We start from the raw sequence: 25,241 nt of genomic DNA, 5'->3' as shown, positions 1-25,241 counted from the left end.
ACAAGTCACTAAACCAACCTCACCCACTGAGGGCAGAAACCGAACACAACAGGAACTACGAACATGCAGCCCGCAAAAAGGAGACCCGAAACACAGTAAGTTAAGCAAAATGAGAAGACAGAGGAATACACAGCAGATGAAGGAGCAAAGTAAAAACCCACCACACCAAACAAATGAAGAGGAATTAGGCAGTCTACCTGAAAAAGAATTCAGAGTAATGATAGTAAAGATGATCCAAAATCTTGGAAACAGAATAGAAAAAACAGAAGAAATGTTTAACAAGGACCTAGAAGAACTAAAGAGCAAACGAACAATGATGAACAACACAATAAATGAAATTTAAAATTCTCCAGAAGAAAGCAATAGCAGTATAACTGAGGCAGAAGAATGGATAAGTGCATAGAAAGTAAAATAGTGGAAATAACTACCACAGATCAGAAGAAAAAAGAATGAAAAGAATTGAGGACAGTCTCAGAGACCTCTCGGACAACACTGAATGCACCAACATTCAAATGATAGGAGTCCCAGAAGAAGAAGAGAAAAAGAAAGGGACTGAGAAAATAGTTGAAGAGATTATGGCTGAAAACTTCACTAATATGGGAAAGGAAATAGTCAATAAAGTAAACGAAGCACAGAGAGTCCTATACAGGATAAATCCAAGGAGAAACACGCGAAGACACAAATAATTCAAGCTATCACAAATTAAATACAAAGAAAAAATATTAAAAGCAGCAAGGGAAAGCAACAAATAACATACAAGAGAATCCCCATAAGGTTAACAGCTGATCTTTCAGCAGAAACTCTGCAACCAAGAAGACAGTGGCAGGACATATTTAAAGTGATGACAAGGAAAAACTCACAACCAAGATTACTCTCCCCAGCAAGGATGTCATTCAGATTCAACAGAGAAATTAAAACCTTTACAGACAAGCAAAAGTTAAGAGAATTCAGCACCACCAAACCAGCTTTACAATAAATGCTAAAGGAACTTCTCTAGGCAGGAAACACAAGAGAAGGAAAAGACCTACAATAACAAACCCACAACAATTAAGAACATGATAGAACTACCATATGATGCAGCAATCCAACTACTGGGCATATAATCTGAGAAAACCATAATTCAAAGAGTCATGTACCAAAATGTTCATTGCAGCTCTATTTACAATAGCCAGGACATGGAAGCAACCTAAGGATCCATCAACAGATGAATGGATAAAGAAGATGTGGCACATATATACAATGGAATATTACTCAGCCATAAAAAGAAATGAAATTGAGTTATTTGTAGTAAGGTGGATGGACCTAGAGTCTGTCATACAGAGAGAAGTAATTCAGAAAGAGTAAAACAAATACCGTATGCTAACACATATATATGGAATCTAAGAAAAAAAAAGTCATGAAGAACCTAGGGGTAAGACGGGAATAAAGACACAGAACTACTAGAGCATGGACTTGAGGATACGGGGAGGGGGAAGGGTAAGCTGTGACAAAGTGAGAGAGTGTCATGGACATTATATACACTACCAAACGTAAAACAGATAGCTAGTGGGAAGTAGCCGCATAGCACAGGGAGATCAGCTAGGTGGTTTGTGACCACCTAGAGGAGTGGGATAGGGAGGGTGGGAGGGAGGGAGATGCAAGAGGGAAGAGATATGGGAACAAATATATATACGTAAAACTGATTCACTTTGTTATAAAGCAGAAACTAACACACCATTGTAAAGCAGCTATACTCCAATAAAGATGTTAAAATAAAAAGAACATGGTAATAGGAACATACATATCGATAATTACCTTAAATGTAAATGGATTAAATGCTCCAACCAAAAGATATAGACTGGCTGAATGGATACAAAAACAAGAAACGTATATATGCTATATACAAGGGACCCACTTCAGACCTAGGGATACATACAGACTGAAAGTGAGGGGGTGGACAGAGATATTCCATGAAAATGGAAATGAAAAGAAAGTTGGAGTAGCAATCCTCATGTAAGACAAAATAGACTCTAAAATAAAGACTATTACAAGAGACAAAAAAGGCCACTACATAATGATTAAGGGATAAATCGAAGAAGATATAACAATTGTAAATATTTGTGCACCCAACACAGGAGCACCTCAATACATAAGGCAAATGCTAACAGCCTTAAAGGGGAAATCGACAATAACACAATGATAGTAGGGGATTATAACATCCCTCTTCCACCAATACACAGATCATCCAAAATGAAAATATTTAAGGAAACAAAAGCTTTAAATGACATATTAAACAAGATGGACTTAATTTATATTTATAGGACATTCCATCCAAAAACAAAAGAAAACACTTTCTTCTTAAGTGCTCAAGGAACACTCTCTAGGATAAATCATATCTTGGGTCACAAATCAAGCCTTGGTAAATTTAAGAAAGTTGAAACCGTATCAAGTATCTTTTCTGACCACAATGCTATGTGATTAGAAATCAATTACAGGGAAAAAAAACTGTAAAAATTACAAACACATGGAAGCTAAACAGTACACTACTAAATAACCAAGAGATCACTGAAGAAATCAAAGAGTAAATCAAAAAATACCTAGAAACAAATGACAATGAAAACACAATGACCCAAAACCTAGGGGAAGCAGCAAAAGCAGTTCTAAGAGGGAACTTTATAGCAATACAATTCTACCTCAAGAAACAAGAAACATCTCAAATAAACAACATAACCTTACATCTAAAGCAATTAGAGAAAGAAGAACAAAAAACCCACAAAGTTAGCAGAAGGAAAGAAATCATAAGGATCAGATCAGAAATAAATGAAAAAGAAATAAAGGAAACAACAGAAAGATCAATAAAACTAAAAGCTGGTACTTTGAGAAGATAAACAAAACTGATAAACCATTAGCCAGACTCATCAAGAAAATACAGAAGAAGACTCAAATCAACAGAATTAGAAATGAAAAAACAGAAGTAACAACCGATACTTCAGAAATACAAAAAATCATAAGGGATTACTACAAGCAACTATATGCCACTAAAACAGACAACCTGAAAGAAACGGACAAATTCTTAGAAAAGCACAACCTTCCGAGACTGAACCAGGAAGAAATAGAAAATATAAACAGACCAATCACAAACAACGAAATTGAAACTGTGATTAAAAATCTTGCAATAAACAAAAGCCCAAGACCAGATGGCTTCACAGGCGAATTCTAGAGAATTCATTTAGAAAAGAGCTAGTAACACCTATCCTTCTCAAACTCTTCCAAAATATAGCAGAGGGAGGAACACTCCCAAACTCATTCTACAAGGCCACCATCACCCTGATACCCAAACCAGACAAAGATATCACAAAAAAAGAAAACTACAGGCCAATATCACTGATGAACATAGACGCAAAAATCCTCAACAAAATACTGGCAAACAGAATCCAATGGCACATTAAAAGGATCATATACCATGACCAAGTAGAGTTTATCCCAGGAATGCAAGGATTCTTCAATATATGCAAATCAATCAATGTGATACACCATAATAATAAATTGAAGGATAAAAACCATATGACCATCCCAACAGAGGCAGAAAAAGCTTTCAACAAAATTGAACACCAACTTATGATAAATATGCTCCAGAAAGTAGGCACAGAGGGAACCTATCTCAACATAATAAAGACCATATATGACAAACCCACAGCAACATGGTTCTCAATGGTGAAACTCTGAAACCATTTCCTCTAAGACCAGGAACAAAACAAGGTTGCTGACTCTCACCAAGATTGTTCAACACAGTTTTGGAAGCTTTAGCCACAGCAATCAGAGACAAAAAAGAAATAGAAGGAATCCAAATCCGAAAAGAAAAAGTAAAACTGTCACTGTTTGCAGATGACAACTAAAAATAGAACTACCATACGACCCAGCAATTCCACTACTGGGCATATATGCTGAGAAAACCATAATTCAAAAATAGTCATGTACCACAATGTTCACTGCAGCTCTATTTACAATAGCCAGGACATGGAAGCAACCTAAGTGTCCATCGACATATGAAATGGAAAAAGAATATGTGGCACATATATACACTGGAATATTACTCAGCCATAAAAAGAAAAAGAAATTGATCTGTAGTGGTGGATGGACCTAGATTCTGTCATACAGAGTGAAATAAGAAAGAGAAAAACAAATACCGTATGCTAATGCATAAATATGGAATCTAAAAAAAAAAAGGTCTGATGAACCTAGAGGCAGGATAGGAATAAAAACGCAGATGTAGAGAATGGACTTGAGTACATGGGGAGTGGGAAGAGTAAGTTGGGACGAAGTGAGAGCGTAGCATTGACATATATACACTACCAAATGTAAAATAGCTAGTGGGAAGAAGTTGCATAGCACAGAGAGATCAGCTTGGTGCTTTGTGACCACTTAGAGGGGTGGGATAGGGAGGATGGGAGGGAGACGCAATAGGGAGGGGATATGGGGATATATGTATACATATAGTTGATTCACCTTGTTATACAGCAGAAGCTAACACACCATTGTAAAGCAATTATACTCCAATAAAGATGTTAAAAAATATTTTTAACACATTGAAAATCTAATAATATAAGTATATGCAAGGTTTAGCAGTAACAAGAGATAAAAATGACTGTGACACGGTGGGGTAGGGTGGGGTGGGGTGGGCAGTGAGGGGAGCAGTAAGAAGCCATGAATAAAGGGTAAGTTTTAACAGAAGAAAGATAACTGACCAAGTAAACTACTCACCAATCCTCACACTACACATCAAATGTTAAGACTCACTCTAAAGAACTAAAGTCCAAACAAATTTTCGTCTTTAAAAACAAATTTTGCCAGGGAAATTTAAGGAAAACAACAGTGATGACTGTGATGAACAATATCATAGCTGACAGAGCTGTGAATAGCATTTTGGGCAAACAGGGGCTAACTTAAAAGGAAAAGTTGGAGAAGCTGCCTCAGGAGGCAAAAAGGAGAAATGCTGATAAGTGCTTAAATTAAAAGAGTTGCCTCAGGGCTTCCCTAATCTCTCACCTCTGACTGACCTGGCTCTGAGGAAGCAGGAACTGACAGTAAAGGCAGAATTGTAAACTCCAGAGCACCGAAGACATAGTGATCACATGTAAGACCAGACAAGAGCTAGGAGATTTACTGGTTCAAGGTGATTTACTGATTCAAGGCACTTAAGGAAACCTCTGTCAAATCATTAGTTGACAACTAAGATAACTGAGCAGAAACTTTAGTGACTATACATGACAAAGAACATAGACTTCATAAAACTAGTTCAAGGAAGTCACTAAACAAACAAATAGCAATAAAACCACCACCACTAAACAGCCACAACAACAAATCCTGGAAAGGGTAGCAATCTGATCCCCAGAGCTGTTGCATTATATGATTTAAAATATCCAGTTTTTAACAACAACAAAAAAAAAAGATATGCAAAGAAACAGGAAGGTATGGCTTACTCACAGACACACAAAAAGAACAGTAACTGAAAGAGGTCCTCAAGGAAGCCTGAACTTTGGACTTACTAGACAAAGATTTTACATGAGCTATTATAAATATGTTCAAATAATATCTAAGAACAAAAGGCAACCACATCTAAAAATAAAGTATGATAACATTTCATCAAATACAGAATATCAATAAAGAGAGATTAAATATAAAAAAGAACTACATAGATGTTCTGGAGTTGAAAAGTACAATAATGGAAATGAAAAATTCACCAGAGGGGCTCAACAGCATAACTGAGCTTGCAAAATAAAAAAACAGCAAATTTGAAGACAGGTAAAGTGAGACTATCTAACCCAAGAAACACAAAGAAAAAGAATGCAGGCATTTGAACAGAGTCTCAAAGACCTGTGGAACACCATCATGATTACCAGCACAGGTATAGTGGGATTCCCAGAGGAGAGAAAGGGACAGAAGGAATATCTGCAGAAATAATGGACAAAAACTTCCCAAACTTGATGAAAAACATTCATCTACAAATCCAAAAAGCTCAACAAACCTGAAGTAGGATAAACTCAGAGATCCACACCTAAATACCTCATAGTCAAACTACTGAAAACCAAAGACAAAGAGAGAATTCTGAGAGCAGCAAGAGAAAACTGAGGCATCTCATGAAAGGATTCCCAATAAGAATAACAGTTTATATCTCACCGGAAGCCACGGAAGCCAGAAGGTAGTGAGAAGACATAGTCAAAGTGCTAAAAGAAAAAGACTCTCAACCAAGAATTCTATGCACAGCAAAACTATCCTTCAAAACCTGAAGAATAAGATATTCTCAGATAAACAAAAACTGAGAAAAAATGTCACTAGCAGACCTGCCCAATAAGATATATTAAAGGGAGTTCTTCTGGTTGAAATGATAGGACACTAGACAGTAACTTGAATCCACATGAAGAAATAAAGAGGACCACTAAAAGTAACTACATAGGTAAATTCAAAAGACAATACAAACTTATTTTTTCTTGTAACCCTTTTCTTCTCGTATGTGATATAAAAGTCAACTGCATAAAACAATAATTATAAAACTGTGTTGATGAGATTATAATGTATAAAGATGTAATCCATATGATAATATGGGTAACACAGTTAATGATATATTTAGATCATTTGTTGTGAAAGAAATTGCCAGTTGATGTTACAAATCACTTAGCATGAAATATGTTTATGAGTTTTAATTTTTGGATCCTAATTATGTTTGAATATACAACATTTCCTGAAACTTAAACTTTACTCTCCTGGATTTTTTTAACTTTTTATTCAAACAATTTCAAACATAAACAAAAACATATACATGGATATATTTATAGTGAAATACCAGTTTTATAATACTATATTACCCACAAAAAAATTATTTACTGTAATGCAAGCCTCAGTAGGCTTTTTTGAGTTCATCTCACCCAAAATTTAAGCTTCTTCGAGCATTTGACGTTACACTTATTCTATCTGTTGACGGACTTGGAATCACATGACGTCCTGGGGACATCTTCTTTACTTCCCATGCCAATGAAGTTGGTCTGCCAATTCAAGACATACAGCAGATTAACAGAGAAAAGGGGTGGCAGGGGGAGGGGTAATCTCATCTTTTCTCTTGGTTGTTAGTGCATGAAAACGTAAGCAGGTCACAATTTTTCCCTAGTGCATTGTTTTCCAGAAAGTTACCACATTACCAGTAAGTAATCCCAGATGATGCATGGTCCAGGATTTTCCACCCACTACAGCATAGCAGCATAACCATAATTATCTAAAAAAGGGCTATGGGGTTACAAAGACAGGATATAAACTACTTATATTTTAAAAGCTTCCATACACCCAGCTAAAAACACATTAAAAAGGCAATGGTACTAATTCTGGCTGCTTGTGTCTAATATCCTTGGAGAGCTAAGTGTGTAGAACCGAGATCAAGACAGAAATACAGTGGTGAGGGTTAAAATGTAGAATACACAGGAAAATATGAAGTCTTCGTCCTCTACCTCTTAATCACCTGTGAGAGTGACATCATAGACATTTCACTGCTCTTTGCTATAAAAGCTAACTATTCCTCCTTCTTCACTGGCCCCACAACCAATCAGCTGATAGGATGCACAATCTCTACTAAAATGTTTTTTCCGAAGCAACATCTTCTTTATCCTTATGCCCTCAATCAGACCTCCATAACTCCCCAAATCTCCTTGCCTCTTACTTTCCATTTAATCTAGTGATTGTGATTTTTTTCCCATTAAAAAGTAAAATTTATTGTTAGAAAACAAGAAAATTCAGATAGATGATTATCCAAATAAAGTCTAAAGCTTTTGATAACTTATTGCTAAATTGCCTTTCAGAAAGGTTGTAACAAATTACACTTCCACCAGATGAAAAGTACCCATTTTACTTTAACGTTGCCAGTAGTTGGTATCTTGTCTTAGAATTTTCGTTGGCTAAAATGTTTACTATCTGGCACTTTACAGAAAAAGTCTGCTGACTCCCGTGCTAGAGTTTCAGTCTTTGATGAGTTCTTTTTCCTACAAGGATGTCAATAAAGATGTTTAGTTGAAAAAAAAAATTCACTGGCAAAATGGTATTTGCTTTTGTTTTTTAAATTATAATACACTTACTATCATTACAAGTGAGGCTGAACTTTTTCACCAGCCATTTAAACTTCATCTTTTGGGATTTGTACATTGGTATCTACTGTCCATTTTATCCACTGATACTTGCATCATTTTCTAATTGATTTGTAATCATTTACTACTACTACTATTATTATTACTATTATGGCTACAAATCTTGTCACATAGATGACATAACTATTTCACTTGTAATTATTTTTTTATGTAGAAAGGCATATTTTCTTCCTGTTAAATCAAGCCTATCAATATTTTCCTTTGTGCTTTTTGCCTTTGTCTCACAAAGTCCTTACCCACAATAAAAATATATAAATATTTATACTTTCTTTTCTAAGCATGTACAACATCAGTTTTTACATTTACATTTCAAGTCTGCGTGAAATAAATTTTGATGCATGATTTGAGGAATGAAAGATGGATAATGCCATCTACAGGAAATTTAAGGTTGTTTTCTATATCTGGGAGCTGCCTCAGGAGGCAAAAAGGAGAAATGCTGATAAGTACGTAAGTTAAAAGAGTTGCCTCAGGGCCTCCCTGGTGGCACAGTGGTTAAGAATCCACCTGCCAATGTAGGGGACACGTGTTTGAGCCCTGGTCCAGGAAGATCCCACATGCTGTGGAGCAAAGAAGCCCGTGCACCACAACTACTGAGCCAGCGCTCCAGAGCCCGCAAGCCACAACTACTGAAGCCCATGTGCCGCAACTACTGAAGCCCATGCGGCTAGAGCCTGTGCTCTGCAACAAGAGAAGCCACCGCAGTGAGAAGCCCGCGCACCGCAACGAAGAGTAGCCCACGCTCGCCGCAACTAGAGAAAGCCCGCACACAGCAACAAAGACCCAACACAGCCATAAATAAATACGCAATGCAGCCATAAATAAATAAATAAATAAATAGTTGCCTCAAGTATATTTTTGTAGGATATGAATAGCTGTTGGACGTGGCCTCACAAGCTTTCTCAATACAATCTTCAACATAGCCACTGTTAGCTTGGAGTTTGCAAGCAAGAAAATAAATCTAGTTAGCTTTTTTAATGCACTAATGGTTATATTACAGACCCTTTTTGGATATAAGGAACAGGAACTCCATCAAATTAAATAAAAAAGAAAAAAGTAATAAAGACTTATTGTAAGGATACAAACTGTAAAATACAAACATCCTCAAGGTGGCTCATGATTAGCCACCTGGAAGAGGCAGGCTTTAAAGCAACACTCTTAAACTCTCAAAGACCACATGATTTCTCTCATTTCTGCCTCTCTCTGTACATCTATTCCATTTTCTTTGAAATTGCTTTCCTCTGATTATCTTTACAAGGGCAATATAGTCACCAATCACAAATCAGCGTGATGATCTCTTAACTTGGTTCAACCCAGTGAAGGAATGTACCCCCCACCCCTGCCCAATCTAATCACCTATTACCAAGGCGTAAAGACGAAACTGCTTGTTACAAAGACAACTAGGCTTGATCCACCCAGGGACAGAGTAAAAAATTTTCATTGTGAGAAAAAAATATTAAAAGGATCAACATATCATGGCTTCCTTGAATTTGGTTTCCTGGGAATCAAGACTTCCTGGATTTGTCTCTTGGGATTCCTTCACTCTCTTGATTTCCCCCTGGGGCTGATACACTAGGATGGGATAAAAGATACGTTCTCTATAGGACGGTTCCACTCACTGAGACTGAACCAAGGTTAAATCTAAGGGAAAGAGGCAGCCTAGGCCTGTTTTCTCTGGGTAAAAAGGCATCATTGTAGCTCCATGTGAACTGACCCATTTCACAAGGGCTCAGGTTTCACTTTTAAGTCTAAACGAAATAGTAAATTGTTCTTTTGCCTTTGCACATAGCCAAAATGATACTAAATCCAGTTGGATTACCTATCTCTGGAATATCTCTCAACTCTCCCTAGTGCCTTTACTCTAGTCTGAGTAGCCATCATCTATAAACTATACTGATGAATCTCAACCTTCCCACACTACAGCCAGAAAGATCTTATAAAAACACAAGCCTGGTATGTGGTTTCCTTACTTAAGAACCTTTACGGCTCAAAATAAAGTCTAAGGTTTTTATCATGTCTACAGAGTCCTACATAATCTGGTCTCACCCTACCTCTCTAGGCTCCTCTCATGCCACTTTTCCCCTGCTCTCTTCACTCCAGCCCTGCTAAACTTTAAACTCTTGACTACACTGTGCTCTCTTCCACCTCCAGGATATCATATACCATCACCTCTACCTGGAATTACACTTTTCTTCTCTCCTTGTCAAGCTAACTGCTTCTTGATATTTCTTCCCCACTTAAATGTAACCTCCTCCTCCTTGGGGAAGCCCTCCTGGACTTAACAAACTGCATGATGGTGCATTTTCTTATACTCCCAAAGTATACTACATTTCTTTTGGATGACACTTTGTACACTAGTAAGTGTTTACTGTCAATGCACTGTGCACTTCATGAGGGCGGGGACTATGTCTGTTTTCTTCACCACAATAGTCCCAGAGCCTGACACATAGCACTCAGATGTTGTGTGCTGATTCCAAATGAAGTTTTCTAAAATATCTCTAATCTCTCATTATTCCCCTCATCTCATCAATTTTCCTCAGTGCCTACTACATTAAGAAATACTGTACCTTTCCCTACATGCTGTCACTTCACACACTCTGCACTTCTATAGCTATCCTTATTTCCTTCATCTGAAAGGCCAACCACTTTGTTAAAATCCATCACTTTCTTTAAACACTTCTGTATTTTCCATGAAATCTTTCCTGATCTATCCCCCAAAAGAAATATGACCCTGTCTTTCACTGAACATCTATAATAGTTTTTCATTGTAGTAAGTTCTATTTTATTCGACCTTTAGACTGAAAATTCATGAAAGGAGTAAATGTATCATATTAGGCAATTAAATTTCTGTACCAGATAAAAGTGCATTGTACTAGTAGGTACCCGATAAATACTTGTTACTTAACTTGAGAAATGCAGCTCCCAACTTTAAGATTTTTACAAGTTTCAAATTAAGCTGAGATCAAGTTCACTGTCAATTTTAATAATTGTTTTTGAATCTGCTGTCTGCTATAAAGACCAGAATTCATTACCTGCTTTGAGCATCTGTCTTCTCTAGCTTTTCCTGAAGTTGAATCCAGTCAATCAACGCTTTGAAATCTCTTACATAATTATCCAGCATCATTAGCACCTCCTAATTCAAAACAAACAACAAACATTAGATTCCATTCTGAAACTAAAGAGTTTCAAGAAAAAAATTTAGAGTAAAAGGACTTAGGAATTAATATTTTTTACACTATATATACTCATTGAGGAAGCAGCAAAACCTACAGGTATTTTTTTGAGGGGGGGTTGTTTTATTTTCATTCTCACTCTTTGGTAAGAAATTAGGTGAAGCTGACAGTCTAAAGACCAAGAAATGGTACTGATATTCCTTCTCAAGACTTTCTCAACTGACCATTCTTTTAACCTTTTTTTATTGTTAAATTTAGTAAACAGAAAAGTGCACAAAACATAAATGTACACATGAAAAGATGCTCAACATCACTATTGGAGAAATGCAAATCAAAACTACAATGAGGCACCACCTCACACCAGTCAGAATGGCCATCATTACAAATTCTACAAACAATAAATGCTGGAGAGGTTGTGGAGAAAAGGGAAGCCTCCTGCACTGTTGGTGGGAATGTAAATTGATACAGCCACTATGGAGAACAGTATGGAGGTTCCTTAAAAAACTAAAAATAGAGCTACCATATGACCCAGTAATCCCACTCCTAGGCATGTATCCAGAAGAAAACATAATTCGATAGGATACATGCACCCTGATGTTCACTGCAGCACTATTTACAACAGCCAGGACATGGAAGCAACCTAAATGGCCATCAACAGAGGAATGAATAAAGAAGATGTGGTATATATATATACAATGGAATATTACTCAGCCATAAAGACGAACAAAATAATGCCATTTGCAGAGACGTGGATGGACCTAGAGATTGTCATACAGAGTGAAGTAAGTCAGAAAGAGAAAAGTATTGTATATTAATGCATATATGTGGAATCTAGAAAAATGGTAGAGATGAACTTATTTGCAAAGCAGAAATAGAGTCACAGATGTAAAGAACAAACCTACGGATACCAAGGGGGGAAGGAGGGGTGGAATGAACTGGGAGATTGGGACTGACATATATACACTACTATGTATAAAATAGATAAATAATGAGAAACTACTGTATAGCACAGGGAACTCTACTCAATGCTCTGTGGTGACCTAAATGGGAAGGAAATCTAAAAAAGCATGGATATATGTATGTATGACTGATTCATTTTGCTGTACAGCAAGAAACTAACACAACATTGTAAAGCAACTATACTCCAATAAAATTTTTTAAAAAACAAACATAAATGTACAGATAAATTATTTCAAAGCAAGGAACCATGCAACCACCACCCAGGACCAAAAATTTATTAATATCAGTCTCTAAAAGTTCCCTGATGTCCCTCTCCGAATCACTATTCCACCCCTGTTCCAAAGTAACCACTGCTTTGACTTCTAATAGGTTAATTTTGCCTGATTTTGAAATTCACATAAATGAACACATAGAGTATGTATTACTCTGTGGCTTCTTTTGTACATTTACCACATTCATTCATATTGCAGAGTGTACCTGCGATTCATTTACTGACACTGTCCAAGGTCACTACTAAACAGTATTCTAATGTATTAATATTGGGTTAGCCAAAAGGTTCGTTTGGTTTTTTCCATAAGATGGCTCTAGTAGCACTTAGTTGTCTTTAACTTCATTCAAAACAATTTTGTTAGGCTGTATGTGACAGCTGTCATATCAGTGTGCATTTAAAAAAACACATCAAAACTGGTGAATTTTTGTGTAGCCATTTCAATACTGAAGATGGAAGAAAAAAAGTAACATTTTCGGTATTTTATGCTTTATTATTTTAAGAAAGGTAAAAACGCAGATGAAACACAAAAAAAAGATCTCTGCTGTGTATGGAGAAGTTGGCTGATGAAACGTGTCAAAAGTGGCTGATGAAACGTGTCAAAAGTGGTTTGCGAAGTTTCGTGCTGGAGACTTCTCACTGGATGATGCCCCATGGTCGGGTAGACCAGTTGAAGTTGATAGCAATCAAATCGAGACATTCGTTGAGAACAATCAGTTATACCACGTGGGAGATAGCCAACATACTCAAAATATCCAAATCGAGTGCCAAAACTCATTTGCAGCAGCTTGGTTATGTTAATCGCTTTGATGTTTGGGTTCCACATAACTTAAGCAAAAAAAACCCTCTTGACCATATTTCCACATGCGATTCTCTACTTAAATGTAATGAAAACATTCCGTTTTTAAAATAGATGAAAAGTGGATACTGTACAATAATGTGGAACGGAAGAGATCGTGGGACAAGTGAAATGAACCACCACCAACCACACCAAAGGCTGGTCTTCAACCATAGACGGTGATGTTGTGTATATGGTGGAATTAGAAGGGAGTCCTCTATTATCCTCCTTCCGGAAAACCAAACAATTAATTCCAACAAGTACTGCTCCCAATTAGACCAACTGAAAGCAGCACTCGACGAAAAGCATCCGCAATCAGTCAACAGAAAACACATAATCTTCCATCAGGATAATGCAAGACCGCATGTTTCTTTGATGACCAGGCAAAAACTGTTACAGCTTGTCTGGGAAGCTCTGATTCATCCACTGTATTCACCAGACACTGCATCTTCAGACTTCCATTTATTTCGTCTTTACAAAATTCTCTTAATGGAAAAGATTTCAATTCCCTAGAAGACTGTAAAAGGCACCTGGAAAAGCTCTTTGTTCAAAAAGATAAAAACAGTTTGGGGAAGATGGAATTATGAAGTTGTCTGAAAAATGGCAGAAGGTAGTGGAACAAAAGGGTGAATACATTTTTCAATAATGTACTTGGTGAAAATGAAAAATTTGTCTTTTATTTTTACTTAAAAACCGAAGATGGGACTTCCCTGGTGGTCCAGTGGTTAAGACATCACCTTCTAATGCAGGGGGTGCAGGTTCACTCCCTGGTCAGGGAGCTAAGATCCCACATGCCTTGTAACCAGAAAACCAGAACATAAAAACAGAAGCAATATTGTAATAAATTCAATACAGACTTTAAAAATGGTCCTCATGCAAAAAAAATCTTTAAAAAAAAACAAAACCGAAGGCACTTTTTAGCCAACCTCAAATTTATTTATCCAGTTTATTGGTTGGTATTCATTTTAATATTTATTTATCCAATATTTACCCAATCTAATGTTGAAGATTTAAGTGATTTCCAAATTTGGGATATTACAAATTATATGCTGTTATTCATGTACATGTCCTATGCATATGTGTATATATTTCTGTTGAGTGTATGACCAAGAGTGTAATTGCGGAGTCACAGATTAAGCATGTGTTCCACTTTATTTATTGTTTTAAGTTTATTTTATTTATTTTTGGCTGCTTCGTGTCTTAGTTGCAGCACGCGGGATCTTCATTGAGGCATGCGGGATCTTTCATTGCAGCACTCGGGCTTCTCTCTAGCTGTGGCGTGTGGGTTTCCTCTTCTCTGGTTGTGGCACACAGGCTCCAGGGAGCGTAGCCTCTGTAGTTGTGGCGCACGGGTTTCAGAGTGCATGGGCTCTGTAGTTTGTGGCACGCAGGCTTTCTAGTTGAGGCGCGTGAGCAAAGCAGTTGTGACACATAGGTTAGCTGCCCCGTGGCATGTGGGATATTAGTTCCCTGACCAGGGACTAAACCCACGTCCCCTGCATTGTAAGGTGGATCCGTTACCACTGGACCACCAGGGAAGTCCCAATGCTCCACTTTAGTATATAATACCAAACTGTTTTCCAAAGTGGTTGCCACTCCCGCCAGCAGTCTATGTGAACTCTACTTGCTGCACACCCTCACCTACACTTGGTATTGTCCATTTGGGGTCTTCTTTGTTTTTAACCTGAGCCATTCCGGTTGATGGGGGTGTAATGGTTTCATTTTGGTTTTAGTATGTATTTCTCTGATTACTAATGATTCTCAGCACTTTTTCACATGCTTCCTGGCCATCCTCTTTTTGTGAAGTGCCTATTCAAGACACTTCCCATTTTTCTAGAGTGTCAACTGTCTTTCTCTTTTTGATGTGTAGAAGTTCTTCACATTTTTTGGATATGTGTCTTTTGTTGATTATATGTGCAGCACATATATACTTGCCTTTTCACCCTCCTAATGGAATGGAATTTTTGATGAACAGAAATTCCTAATTTAAGGTAGTCTCATTTATGAGCCTTTCACCTAAAGACTGATGTAGCAATCTTTTCCTACCACAAGGTCAGGAAGATATTCTCCAAAATTATCTTTTAGAGCATGGGTCTATTTCTAGAATCTCTCCTCTGTTACACTGGTCTGTTTATCTATTCTTATACCAGTACCAAACTATCATACGTTGCTACAGCTCTAAAGTAAATCTCAAAACTCAGTAAATTCTCCAACTGTATCTTTGACTTCAAAGTTGTCTAGGCTAATTCCAGGCTTTTGCATTTCCATATAGATTTTAGAATCAGCGTGTCAATTTCTCAGGGGAAAAAAATCAGAATTTTCACTGCATTTGCATTGATTCTATAGATGACCTGGAAGAAAACCAACATTTTTATAACATTGTTTTCTAGTCTATGAACAGATCTATAGCTCCATATATTTATCTTACTCAATGTGTCTCAGTAACGTATTACACTTATCTGTGTAGAGGTCTTACACATCTTCTGTTAGATTTAACCCTAAGAATAAATGGAAGTTGTTTTAAAGTTTTTCTTTTTCAGTTACTGTTGATTTTTTTATTTTGAACTTGTATCCAGCAACTTTAACTCACTCAGTACTTCTAATAGCTAATCTTTAGATTCTTCTGGACTTCATAAATATACATATATACATACATACATATATATATATATATAATCTGTGAATAATGACATATCTATTTTTCTCCCTAAGCCTTATACCGTTTATGTCTTATTCTTGTATTCCTCTGCTGGCTAAAATCTTAAGTACAAGGTTGAACAGAAATAAGGTTAGCAGCCTTTCTTGTCTCATTCACAACTGCAGAAGGAAAGCTCTCAACATTTCACCATTAAGTACGATGTTTACTCTAGAATTTTTAGAAGATTCCTTATATCAGTAAGGATGTTCCCTTTTATTCCCAGTTTGCTAGTTTTATCATGAATGGGTGTTGAACTTCATCAAATATTTTTCCTAAATCTACTGAGACAATATGATTTTTCATCTTCACTCATCTAATTTGGTAAATAACATTAATTTCATATTCAAATGTTAAAGGAACACTGCAGGACTGGAAGGAAACTGACTTGATTGTGATGTAGTGCCTAATTTTCAAATAACCAGATTTGATACATCGTTATATGGTTTAGGACTTGTGCACTCTGTACTCCAGAGTGGCCTGTATTCTCCTTTCTCGTAAGTGCTTTCGTTATCAAAGTTATGCTGGAAAGAATTCTCTATTTTTCTAGGTTCTAGAAGAATTTGCATAATACTGGCACTTTTTCCTCAATTTTAAAAATTGAGATATAATTCATACACCATAAAACTCACCATTTTGAATTATACAATTCAGAGTTGTGCAACATACATGCAAAGAGTTGTGCAACTATCTAATTCCAGAACATTTTCATCACGCCCAAAAGAAACCATAAGCAGTCACTCCCTTTGCTCCCCTCTCTCCAGGCTTGGAAACCACTAATCAACTTTCTGTCTCCATGGATTGGCCTGTTCTGAACATTTCATATAAACAGCATCATACAATATGTGGTCTTTTGAGGCTGGCTTCTTTTACTTAGTATAATGTTTTCAACGTTTTTCCACCGGGTAGCATGTATCCGTACTTCATTCCTTTTTATAACTAAATAATTGCATGAATAAACACACTTGCTTATTCACTTGTCAGCTCATGGATATTCAGGTTGTTTCCACTTTTTGCTTATTATGAATAACGCTGCTACGTACATTCATGTACAAGTCTTTATGTGAACACATGCTTCAAATTCTCTTGGGTGTATAACTGGAAGTGGATTTACAGGGCCATATGGTAACTCGAAGTTTAACATTTAATACTAACGACCAAACTTTTTTCCACAACAGCTGTACCATTTTACATTGTTATCAGCAATATGAGAGGGTTCTATATTCTTCATATCCTTGCCGAGATTTGCTATTTTCTGACTTCTTGATACTAGTCAACAAAAAGAGGATAAAGTGGTATTATTGTTGTTATTTGAAATTCCCTGACAACTAAAAACGTTGAGCATATATTCATGTGCTTATTGGACATTTGTATATCTTCTTTGGAGAAATGTTTATTCAAATTCTTTTTTTTTACATATTTATGGGGATATAATTGCATTACAATGGTGTGTTAGCTTCTGCTTTATAACAGAGTGAATCAGCTATACATATGCATATATCCCCATGTGCCTTCCCTCTTGCGCCTCCCTCCCACCCTCCCTATCCCACCCCTCTAGGTAGCCACAAAGTACTGAGCTAATTTCCCTGTGCTATGCGGCTGCTTCCCACTAGCTATCTATTTTACATTTGGTAGTGTATACATGTCCATGCCACTCTCTGACTTCGTCCCAACTTACACTTCCCCTTCCCCATGTCCTCAAGTCCATTCTCTACATCTGCGCCTTTACTCCTGTCCTGCCCCTAGGTTCTTCATAACCAATTTTTTTTAGATTCCATATATATGTGTTAGCATATGGTATTTGTTTTTCTCTTTCTAACTTACTTCACTCTGTATGACAGACTCTACGTCCATCCACCTCACTACAAATAACTCAATTTGGTTTCTTTTTATGGCTGAGTAATATTCCATTGTATATATGTGCCACATCTTCTTTATCCATTCATCTGTCGATGGACACTTAGGTTGCTTCCATGTTCTGGCTGTTGTAAATAGAGCTGCAGTGAACACTGTGGTACATGACTATTTTTGAATTATGGTTTTCTCAGGGTACATGCCCAGTAGTGGGAATGCTGGGTCGTATGGTAGTTCTATTTTTAGTTTTTTAAGGAACCTCCATACTGTTCTCCATAGTGGCTGTATCAATTTACATTCCCACCACCAGTGCAAGAGGGTTCCCTTTTCTCCACACCCTCTCCAGCATTTATTGATTCTAGATCTTTTGATGATGGCCATTCTGACTGGTGTGAGGTGATATCTCATTGTAGTTTTGACTTGCATTTCTCTAATGATTAGTGATGTTGAGAATCCTTTCATCTGTTTGTTGACAATCTGTATATCTTCTTGGAGAAATGTCTACTTAGGTCTTCTAGCCATTTTTGGATTGGGTTGGTTTTTTTTTGATATTGCGCTGCATAAGCTGCTTGTAAAATTTGGAGATTAATCCTTTGAGAGTTGCTTCATTTGCAAATATTTTCTCCAATTCTGAGGACTGCCTTTTCATCCTGTTGATGTTTTCCTTTGCTGTGCTAAAGCTTTTAAGTTTCATTAGGTCTCATTTGTTTATTTTTGTTTTTATTTCCATTTCTCTAGGAGGTGGGTCAACAAGGATCTTGCTGTGGTTTATGTCATAGAGTGTTCTGCCTATGTTTTCCTCTGAGAGTTTTACACTGTCTGCCCTTATATTTAGGTCGTTAATCCATTTTGAGTTTATTTTTGTGTATGGTGTTAGGGAGTGTTCTAATTTCATTCTTTTACACATAGCTGTTCAGTTTTCCCAGCACCACTTATTGAGGAGGCTGTCTTTTTTCCATTGTATATTCTTGCCTCCTTTATCGAAAATAAAGTGACCATATGTGAGTGGGTTTACCTCTGGGCTTTCTAGCCTGTTCTACTGATCTATATTTCTGTTTCTATGCCAGTACCATACTATCTTGATTACTACAGCTTTGGAGTATAGTCTCAAGTCCGGGAGCCTGATTCCTCCAGCTCCGTTTTTCTTTCTCAAGATTGCTTTGGCTATTCAGGGTCTTTTGTGTTTCCATACAAATTGTGAGTTTTGTTCTATTTCTGTTAAAACTGCCATTGGTAGTTTGATAGGGAGTGCATTAAATCTGTAGATTGCTTTGGGTAGCATAGTCATTTTCACAATGTTGATTCTTCCAGTCCAAGAACACGCTATACCTCTCCATCTGTTGGTACCGGCTTTAACTTCTTTCATCAGTGTCTTATAGTTTTCTGCAATAAAGGTCTTTTGTCTCTTTAGGTAGGTTTATTCCTAGGTATTGTATTCTTTTTGTTGCAATGGTAAATGAGAGTATTTCCTTAATTTCTCTTTCAGATTTTTCATCATTAGTGTATAGGAATGCAAGAGATTTCTGGCTATTAATTTTGTATCCTGCTACTTTACCAAATTCATTGATTAGTTCTAATAGTTTTCTGGTAGAGTCTTCAGGATACTCTATGCATAGTATCATGTAATCTTCAAACATTGACATTCTTCTTTTCCTATTTGGATTCCTTTTATTTCTTTTTCTTCTCTGATTGCTGTGGCTAAAACTTCCAAAACTATGGTGAATAATCTTGGTGAGAGTGGACAACCTGTCTTGTTCCTGATCTTACTGGAAATCGTTTCAGTTTTTCACCATTGAGAACGATGTTGGCTGTGGGTCGGTCATATATGGCCTTTATTATGTTGAGGTAAGTTCTCTCTATACCCACTTTCTGGAGGATTTTTCTCATAAACAGGTGTTGAATTTTGTCGAAAGCTTTTTCTACATGACTTGAGTTTATCATATAGTTTTTATTCTTCAGTTTGTTAATATGGTGTATCACATTGATTGATTTGCGTATATTGAAGAATCTTTGCATTTCCGGTATACACCCCACTTCATCATGGTGTATGATCCTTTTAATGTGCTGTTGGATTCCGTTTGCTAGTATTTTCTTTTTGTGGTACGCGGGCCTCTCACTGTTGTGGCCTCTCCCGTTGTGGAGCACAGGCTCCGGACACGCAGGCTCAGCGGCCATGGCTCACGGGCCCAGCCACTCCATGGCATGTGGGATCTTCCCGCAACAGGGCATGAACCCATGTCCCCTGCACCGGCAGGCGGACTCTCAACCACTGCGCCACCAGGGAAGCCCTGTTGGCTAGTATTTTGTTTAGGATTTTTGCATCTATGTTCATCAGTGATATTGGCCTGTAGTTTTCTTTCTTTGTGACATCTTTATCTGGTTTTGGTATCAGGGTGATGGTGGTCTCATAGAATGAGTTTGGGAGTGTTCCCCCTTCTGGTAAATTCTGGAACAGTTTGAGAAGGAGAGGTGTTAGCTCTTCTCTAAATGTTTGATAGAATTCACCTGTGAAGCCATGTGGTCCTGCGCTTTTGTTTGTTGGAAGATTTTTAATCACAGTCTCAATTTCAGTGCTTGTGATTGGTCTGTTTACATTTTCTATTTCTTCCTGGTTCAGTCTTGGAAGGTTGTGCTTTTCTAACAATTGGTTCATTTCTTCCAGGTTGTCCATTTTATTGGCACATAGTTGCTTGTAGTAATCTCTCACGATCCTTTGTATTTCTGCAGTGTCACTTGTTACTTCTCCTTTTTCATTTCTAATTCTATTGATTTGAATCTTCTCCTCTTTTTGTTGATGAGACTGGCTAATGGTTTATCAATTTTGTTTATCTTCTCAAAGAACCAGCTTTTAGTTTTCCTGATCTTTGCTACTGTTTCCTTCATGTCTTTTGCATTTATTTCTGATCTGATCTTTATGATTCTTTCCTTCTGCTAACTTTGGGGTTTTTTTGTTCTTCTTTCTCTAAGTGCTTTAGGTGTAAGGTTAGATTGTTTATTTGAGATGTTTCTTGAGGTAGGATTGATGTGCTATAAACTTCCCTCTTACAGCTGCTTTTGCTGCATCCCATAGGTTTTGGGTTGTCATGTTTTCATTGTCATTTGTCTCTAGGTATTTTTTGATTTCCTCTTTGATTTCTTCAGTGATCTCTTGGTTATTAACTATTGTTTAGCCTCCATGTGTTTGTATTTTTTTACAGAATTTTTCCAGTAATTGATTTCTAGTCTCATAGTTTTGTGGTCAGAAAAGGTACTTGATAACGATTTCTAATTTCTTAAATTTACCAAAGCTTGATTTGTGACCCAGGATATGATCTATCCTGGAGAATGTTCCATGAGCACGTGACAAGAAAGTGTATTCTGTTGTTTTTGGATGGAATGTCCTATAAATATCAATTAAGTCCATCTTGTTTAATGTATCATTTAAAGCTTGTGTTTCCTTATTTATGTTCATTTTGGATGATCTATCCATCGGTGAAAGTGGGGTGTTAAAGTCCCCTACTATGATTGTGTTACTGTCAATTTCTTCTTTTATGGCTGTTAGCATTTGCCTTATGTATTGAGGTGCTCCTTCGTTGCGTGTATAAATATTTACAATTGTTATATCTTCTTCTTGGATCAATCCCTTGATCATTATGCAGTGTCCGTCGTCATCTCTGGTAATAGTCTTAAAGTCTATTTTGCCTGATATGAGAATTGCTGCTCCAGCTTTCTTTTGATTTCCATTTGCATGGACTAACTTTTTCCATCCCCTCACCTTCAGTTTGTGTGTCCCTAGGTCTGAAGTGGGTCTCTTATAGACAGCATACACATAGGTCTTGTTTTTGTATCCATTCAGCTAGTCTATGTCTTTTGGTTGAAGCACATAATCCATTTACATTTAAGGTAATTATCAATATGTATGTTTCTATTACCATTTTCTTAATTGTTTTGGGTTTGTTATTCTAGGTTTTTTCCTTCTCTTGTGTTTCCTGCCTAGAGAAGATCCTTTAGCATTTGCTGTAAAGCTGGTTAGGTGGTGCTGAATTCCCCTAACTTTTGCTGTCTTTAAAGGTTTTAGTTTCTCCATCAAATCTGAATGAGATCCTGGCTGCTTAGAGTAACCTTGATTGTAGGTTTTTTCCTTTCATCACTTTAAATATGTCCTGCCACTCCCTTCTGGCTTGCAGAGTTTCTGCCGAAAGATCAACTGTTAACCTTATGGGGATTCCCTTGTATGTTATTTGTTGTTTTTCCCTTGCTGCTTTTAATATTTTTCCATGTTTCTAATTTTTGATAGCGTGATTAATATGTGTCCTGGCCTGTTCTCCTTGGATTTATCCTGTATGGGACTCTCTGCACTTCCTGGACTTGATTAACTATTTCCTTTCCCATGTTACGGAAGTTTTTAACTATAATCTCCTCAAATATTTTCTCAGTCCCTTTCTTCTTCTTTTCTTCCTCTGGGACCCCTATAATTCGAATGTTGGTGCGTTTAATTTTGTCCCAGAGGTCTCTGAGACTGCCCTCAATTCTTTTCATTCTTTTTTCTTTATTCAGCTCTGCGGTAGTTATTTCCACTATTTTATCTTCCAGGTCACTTCTCTGTTCTTCTGCCTCAGCTATTCTGCTATTGATTCCTTCTAGAGAATTTTTAATTTCATTTATTGTGTTCTTCATCACTGTTTGTTTGCTCTTTAGTTCTTCTAGGTCCTTATTAAACATTTCTCATATTTTCTCCATTCTATTTCCAAGATTTTGGATCATATTTACTATCATTACTCTGAATTCTTTTTCAAGTAGACTGCCTATTTCCTCTTCATTTCTTTGGTCTGATGGGTTTTTACCTTGCTCCTTCATCTGCTGTGTGTTTCTCTGTCTTGTCATCTTACTTAACTTACTGTGTTTGGGGTCCCCTTTTTCTGGCTGCAGGTTTGTAGTTCCAGTTGTTTTTGGTGTCTACCCCCAGTGGGTAAGGTTGGTTCAATGGGTTGTGTAGGCTTCCTGGTGGAGGGGACTAGTGCCTGTGTTCTGGTGGATGAGGCTGGATCTTGTCTTTATGTTGAGGAAGACGACGTCCAGTGGTGTGTTGGGGGTGTCTATGACTTTATTATGATTTTAGGCGGCCTCTCTGATAATGCGTGGTGTTGTGTTCCTGTCCTGCTACTCGTTTGGCATAGGGTGTCCAGCACTGTAGCTTGCTGGTCGTTGAGTGGAGCTGGGTCTTAGCGTTGAGATGGAGATCTCTGGGAGATCTTTCACCATTTGATATTACATGGAGCCAGGAGGTCTCTGGTGGACCAACATCCTGAACTTGGCTCTCCCACCTCCCACCTGTACCTCCCAGAGGCACAGGCCTGACACTCGGCTGGAGCACAAGACCCTGTCAGCCACACAGCTCAGAAGAACATGGAGAGCAAAAGAAAGAAAGAAAGAAAAAAATAAAATAGAATAAAATAGTTATTAAAATAGAAATAATTATTAAAAATTTAAAAAATTAAGAAGAAAAAAAAGAAAACAGAAAAACAGGTAGAAGAGAGCAACCAAACTGGAAAACAAATCCACCAATAATAACAATTGCTAAAAACTATACTTAAAAAAAAAAACAAAAAAAAAAACGGACAGACAGAACCCTAGGACAAATGGTAAGAGCAAAGCTATACAGATAAAATCACACAAAGAAGCATACAAATACACATTCAGAAAAAGAGAAAAAGGAAAAAATATATATATATTGCTGCTCCCAAAGTCCACTGCCTCAATTTTGGGATGATTCGTTGTCTAGTCAGGCATTACACAGATGCAGGGCACATCAAGTAGGTTGTGGAGATTTAATCTACTCCTGAGGCCGCTGGGAGAGATTTCCCTTTCTCTTCTTTGTTCACACAGCTCCTGGGGTTCAGCTTTGGATGTGGCCCCGCCTCTGCGTGCAGGTTGCCTGAGGCCGTCTGTTCTTCGCTCAGACAGGATGGGGTTAAAGTAGCAGCTGATTAGGGGGCTCTGGCTCACCCAGGCCGGGGCGGAGGGAGGGTTATGGAATGCGGGGCGAGCCTGCGGCAGCAGAGGCCAATGTAAAGTTGCACCAGCCTGAGGCACTTCATCTGTTCTCCTGGGGAAGCTGTCCCTGGATCATGAGACCCTGGCAGTGGCGGGCTGCACAGGCTCTCCCAAGGAGAGGTGTGGACAGTGACCTGTGCTTGCACACAGGATTCTTGGTGGCTGCAGCAGCAGCCTTAGCATTTCATGCCCACCTCTGGTGTCCCTGCTAATAGCTGCAGCTCACGCCTGTCTCTGGAGCTCGTTTAGGCAGTGCTCTGAATCCCCTCTCCTTGCGCACCCTGAAACAATGGTCTCTTGCCTCTTAGCCAGGTCCAGACTTCTTCCCGGACTCCCTCTGGCTAGCTGTGGTGCACTAGGCCCCTTCAGGCTGTGTTCACGCAGCCAACCCCAGTCCTCTCCCTGGTATCTGACCTCTGACCTCTGAAGAAGCCGGAGCCTCATCTCCCAGCCCCCACCTGTCCCGGAGGGTGAGCAGACAAGCCTCTCAGGCTGGTGAGTGCTGGTCCGCACCGATCTTCTGTGCGCGAAACTCTCCACTTTGCCCTCTGCACTGCTGTTGCTGCGCTCTCCTCCATGGCTCCGAAGCTTCCCCCCACCAGCCCCCATCTCTCAAGGGGCTTCCTAGTGTGTGGAAACTTTTCCTCCTTCGCAGCTCCCTCCCAGTGGTGCAGGTCCCATCCCTATTCTTTTGCCTGTTTTTTTTTTTCTTTTGCCCTACCCAGGTATGTGGGGAGTTTCTTGCCTTTTGGGAAGTCTGAGGTCTTCTGCCAGCGTTCAGTAGGTGTTCTGTAGGAGTTGCTCCACATGTAGATGTATTTCTGATGTATTTGTGGGGAGGAAGGTGATCTCCACGTCTCACTCTTCCGACATCTTGAAGGTCTCTCCTATTTAAATTCTTTGCCTATTTTTTAACTGGGTCATTTGTCCCTTTTATTGTTGGACGGTAGGAGTTCTTCATATATTGTGTATATTAGACTGTTATCAGACATATGGTTTGAAAATATTTTCTCTCATTCTGTGAGGTGTCTTTTGACTTAATAGTGTTGGCTTAATAGTGTCCTATAACACACATAAGTTTTTACTTTTGTTGAAGTTCAATTTACATATTTTTAATTTAATTATTTGTGCTTTGGGTATCATATCTAAGAAACTATTGCCCAGTCCAAGGTTACAAAGATTTCCATCTATGTTTTCTTCAAATAGTTTTATAGTTTTATCTCTTACATTTAGGTCTTTGCTCCATTTTCAGTTAATT

At 37.9% G+C, this 25,241-nt stretch overlaps 1 protein-coding gene across 6 annotated transcripts in view; it reads right to left on the bottom strand.

The window, feature by feature from the left end:
- Positions 1-25,241, bottom strand: part of SCAPER (S-phase cyclin A associated protein in the ER) — a 492,749-nt gene that overhangs the window by 363,693 nt on the left and 103,815 nt on the right. For all 6 annotated transcript variants that reach the window (XM_067754830.1, XM_067754870.1, XM_067754881.1 and 3 more), the window contains exons 6-7: positions 11,195-11,295; positions 6,903-7,019 (exon numbers count right to left, since the gene is read on the bottom strand). In XM_067754830.1, the coding sequence (XP_067610931.1) occupies positions 6,903-7,019; positions 11,195-11,295 (218 nt within the window). The remainder of the gene's footprint in view (positions 1-6,902; positions 7,020-11,194; positions 11,296-25,241) is intronic.

The sequence above is a fragment of the Pseudorca crassidens genome, chromosome 1 (assembly GCF_039906515.1).
Source record: "Pseudorca crassidens isolate mPseCra1 chromosome 1, mPseCra1.hap1, whole genome shotgun sequence".
NCBI lineage: Eukaryota > Metazoa > Chordata > Mammalia > Artiodactyla > Delphinidae > Pseudorca > Pseudorca crassidens.
This window is presented reverse-complemented; position numbering and strand designations above follow the sequence as displayed.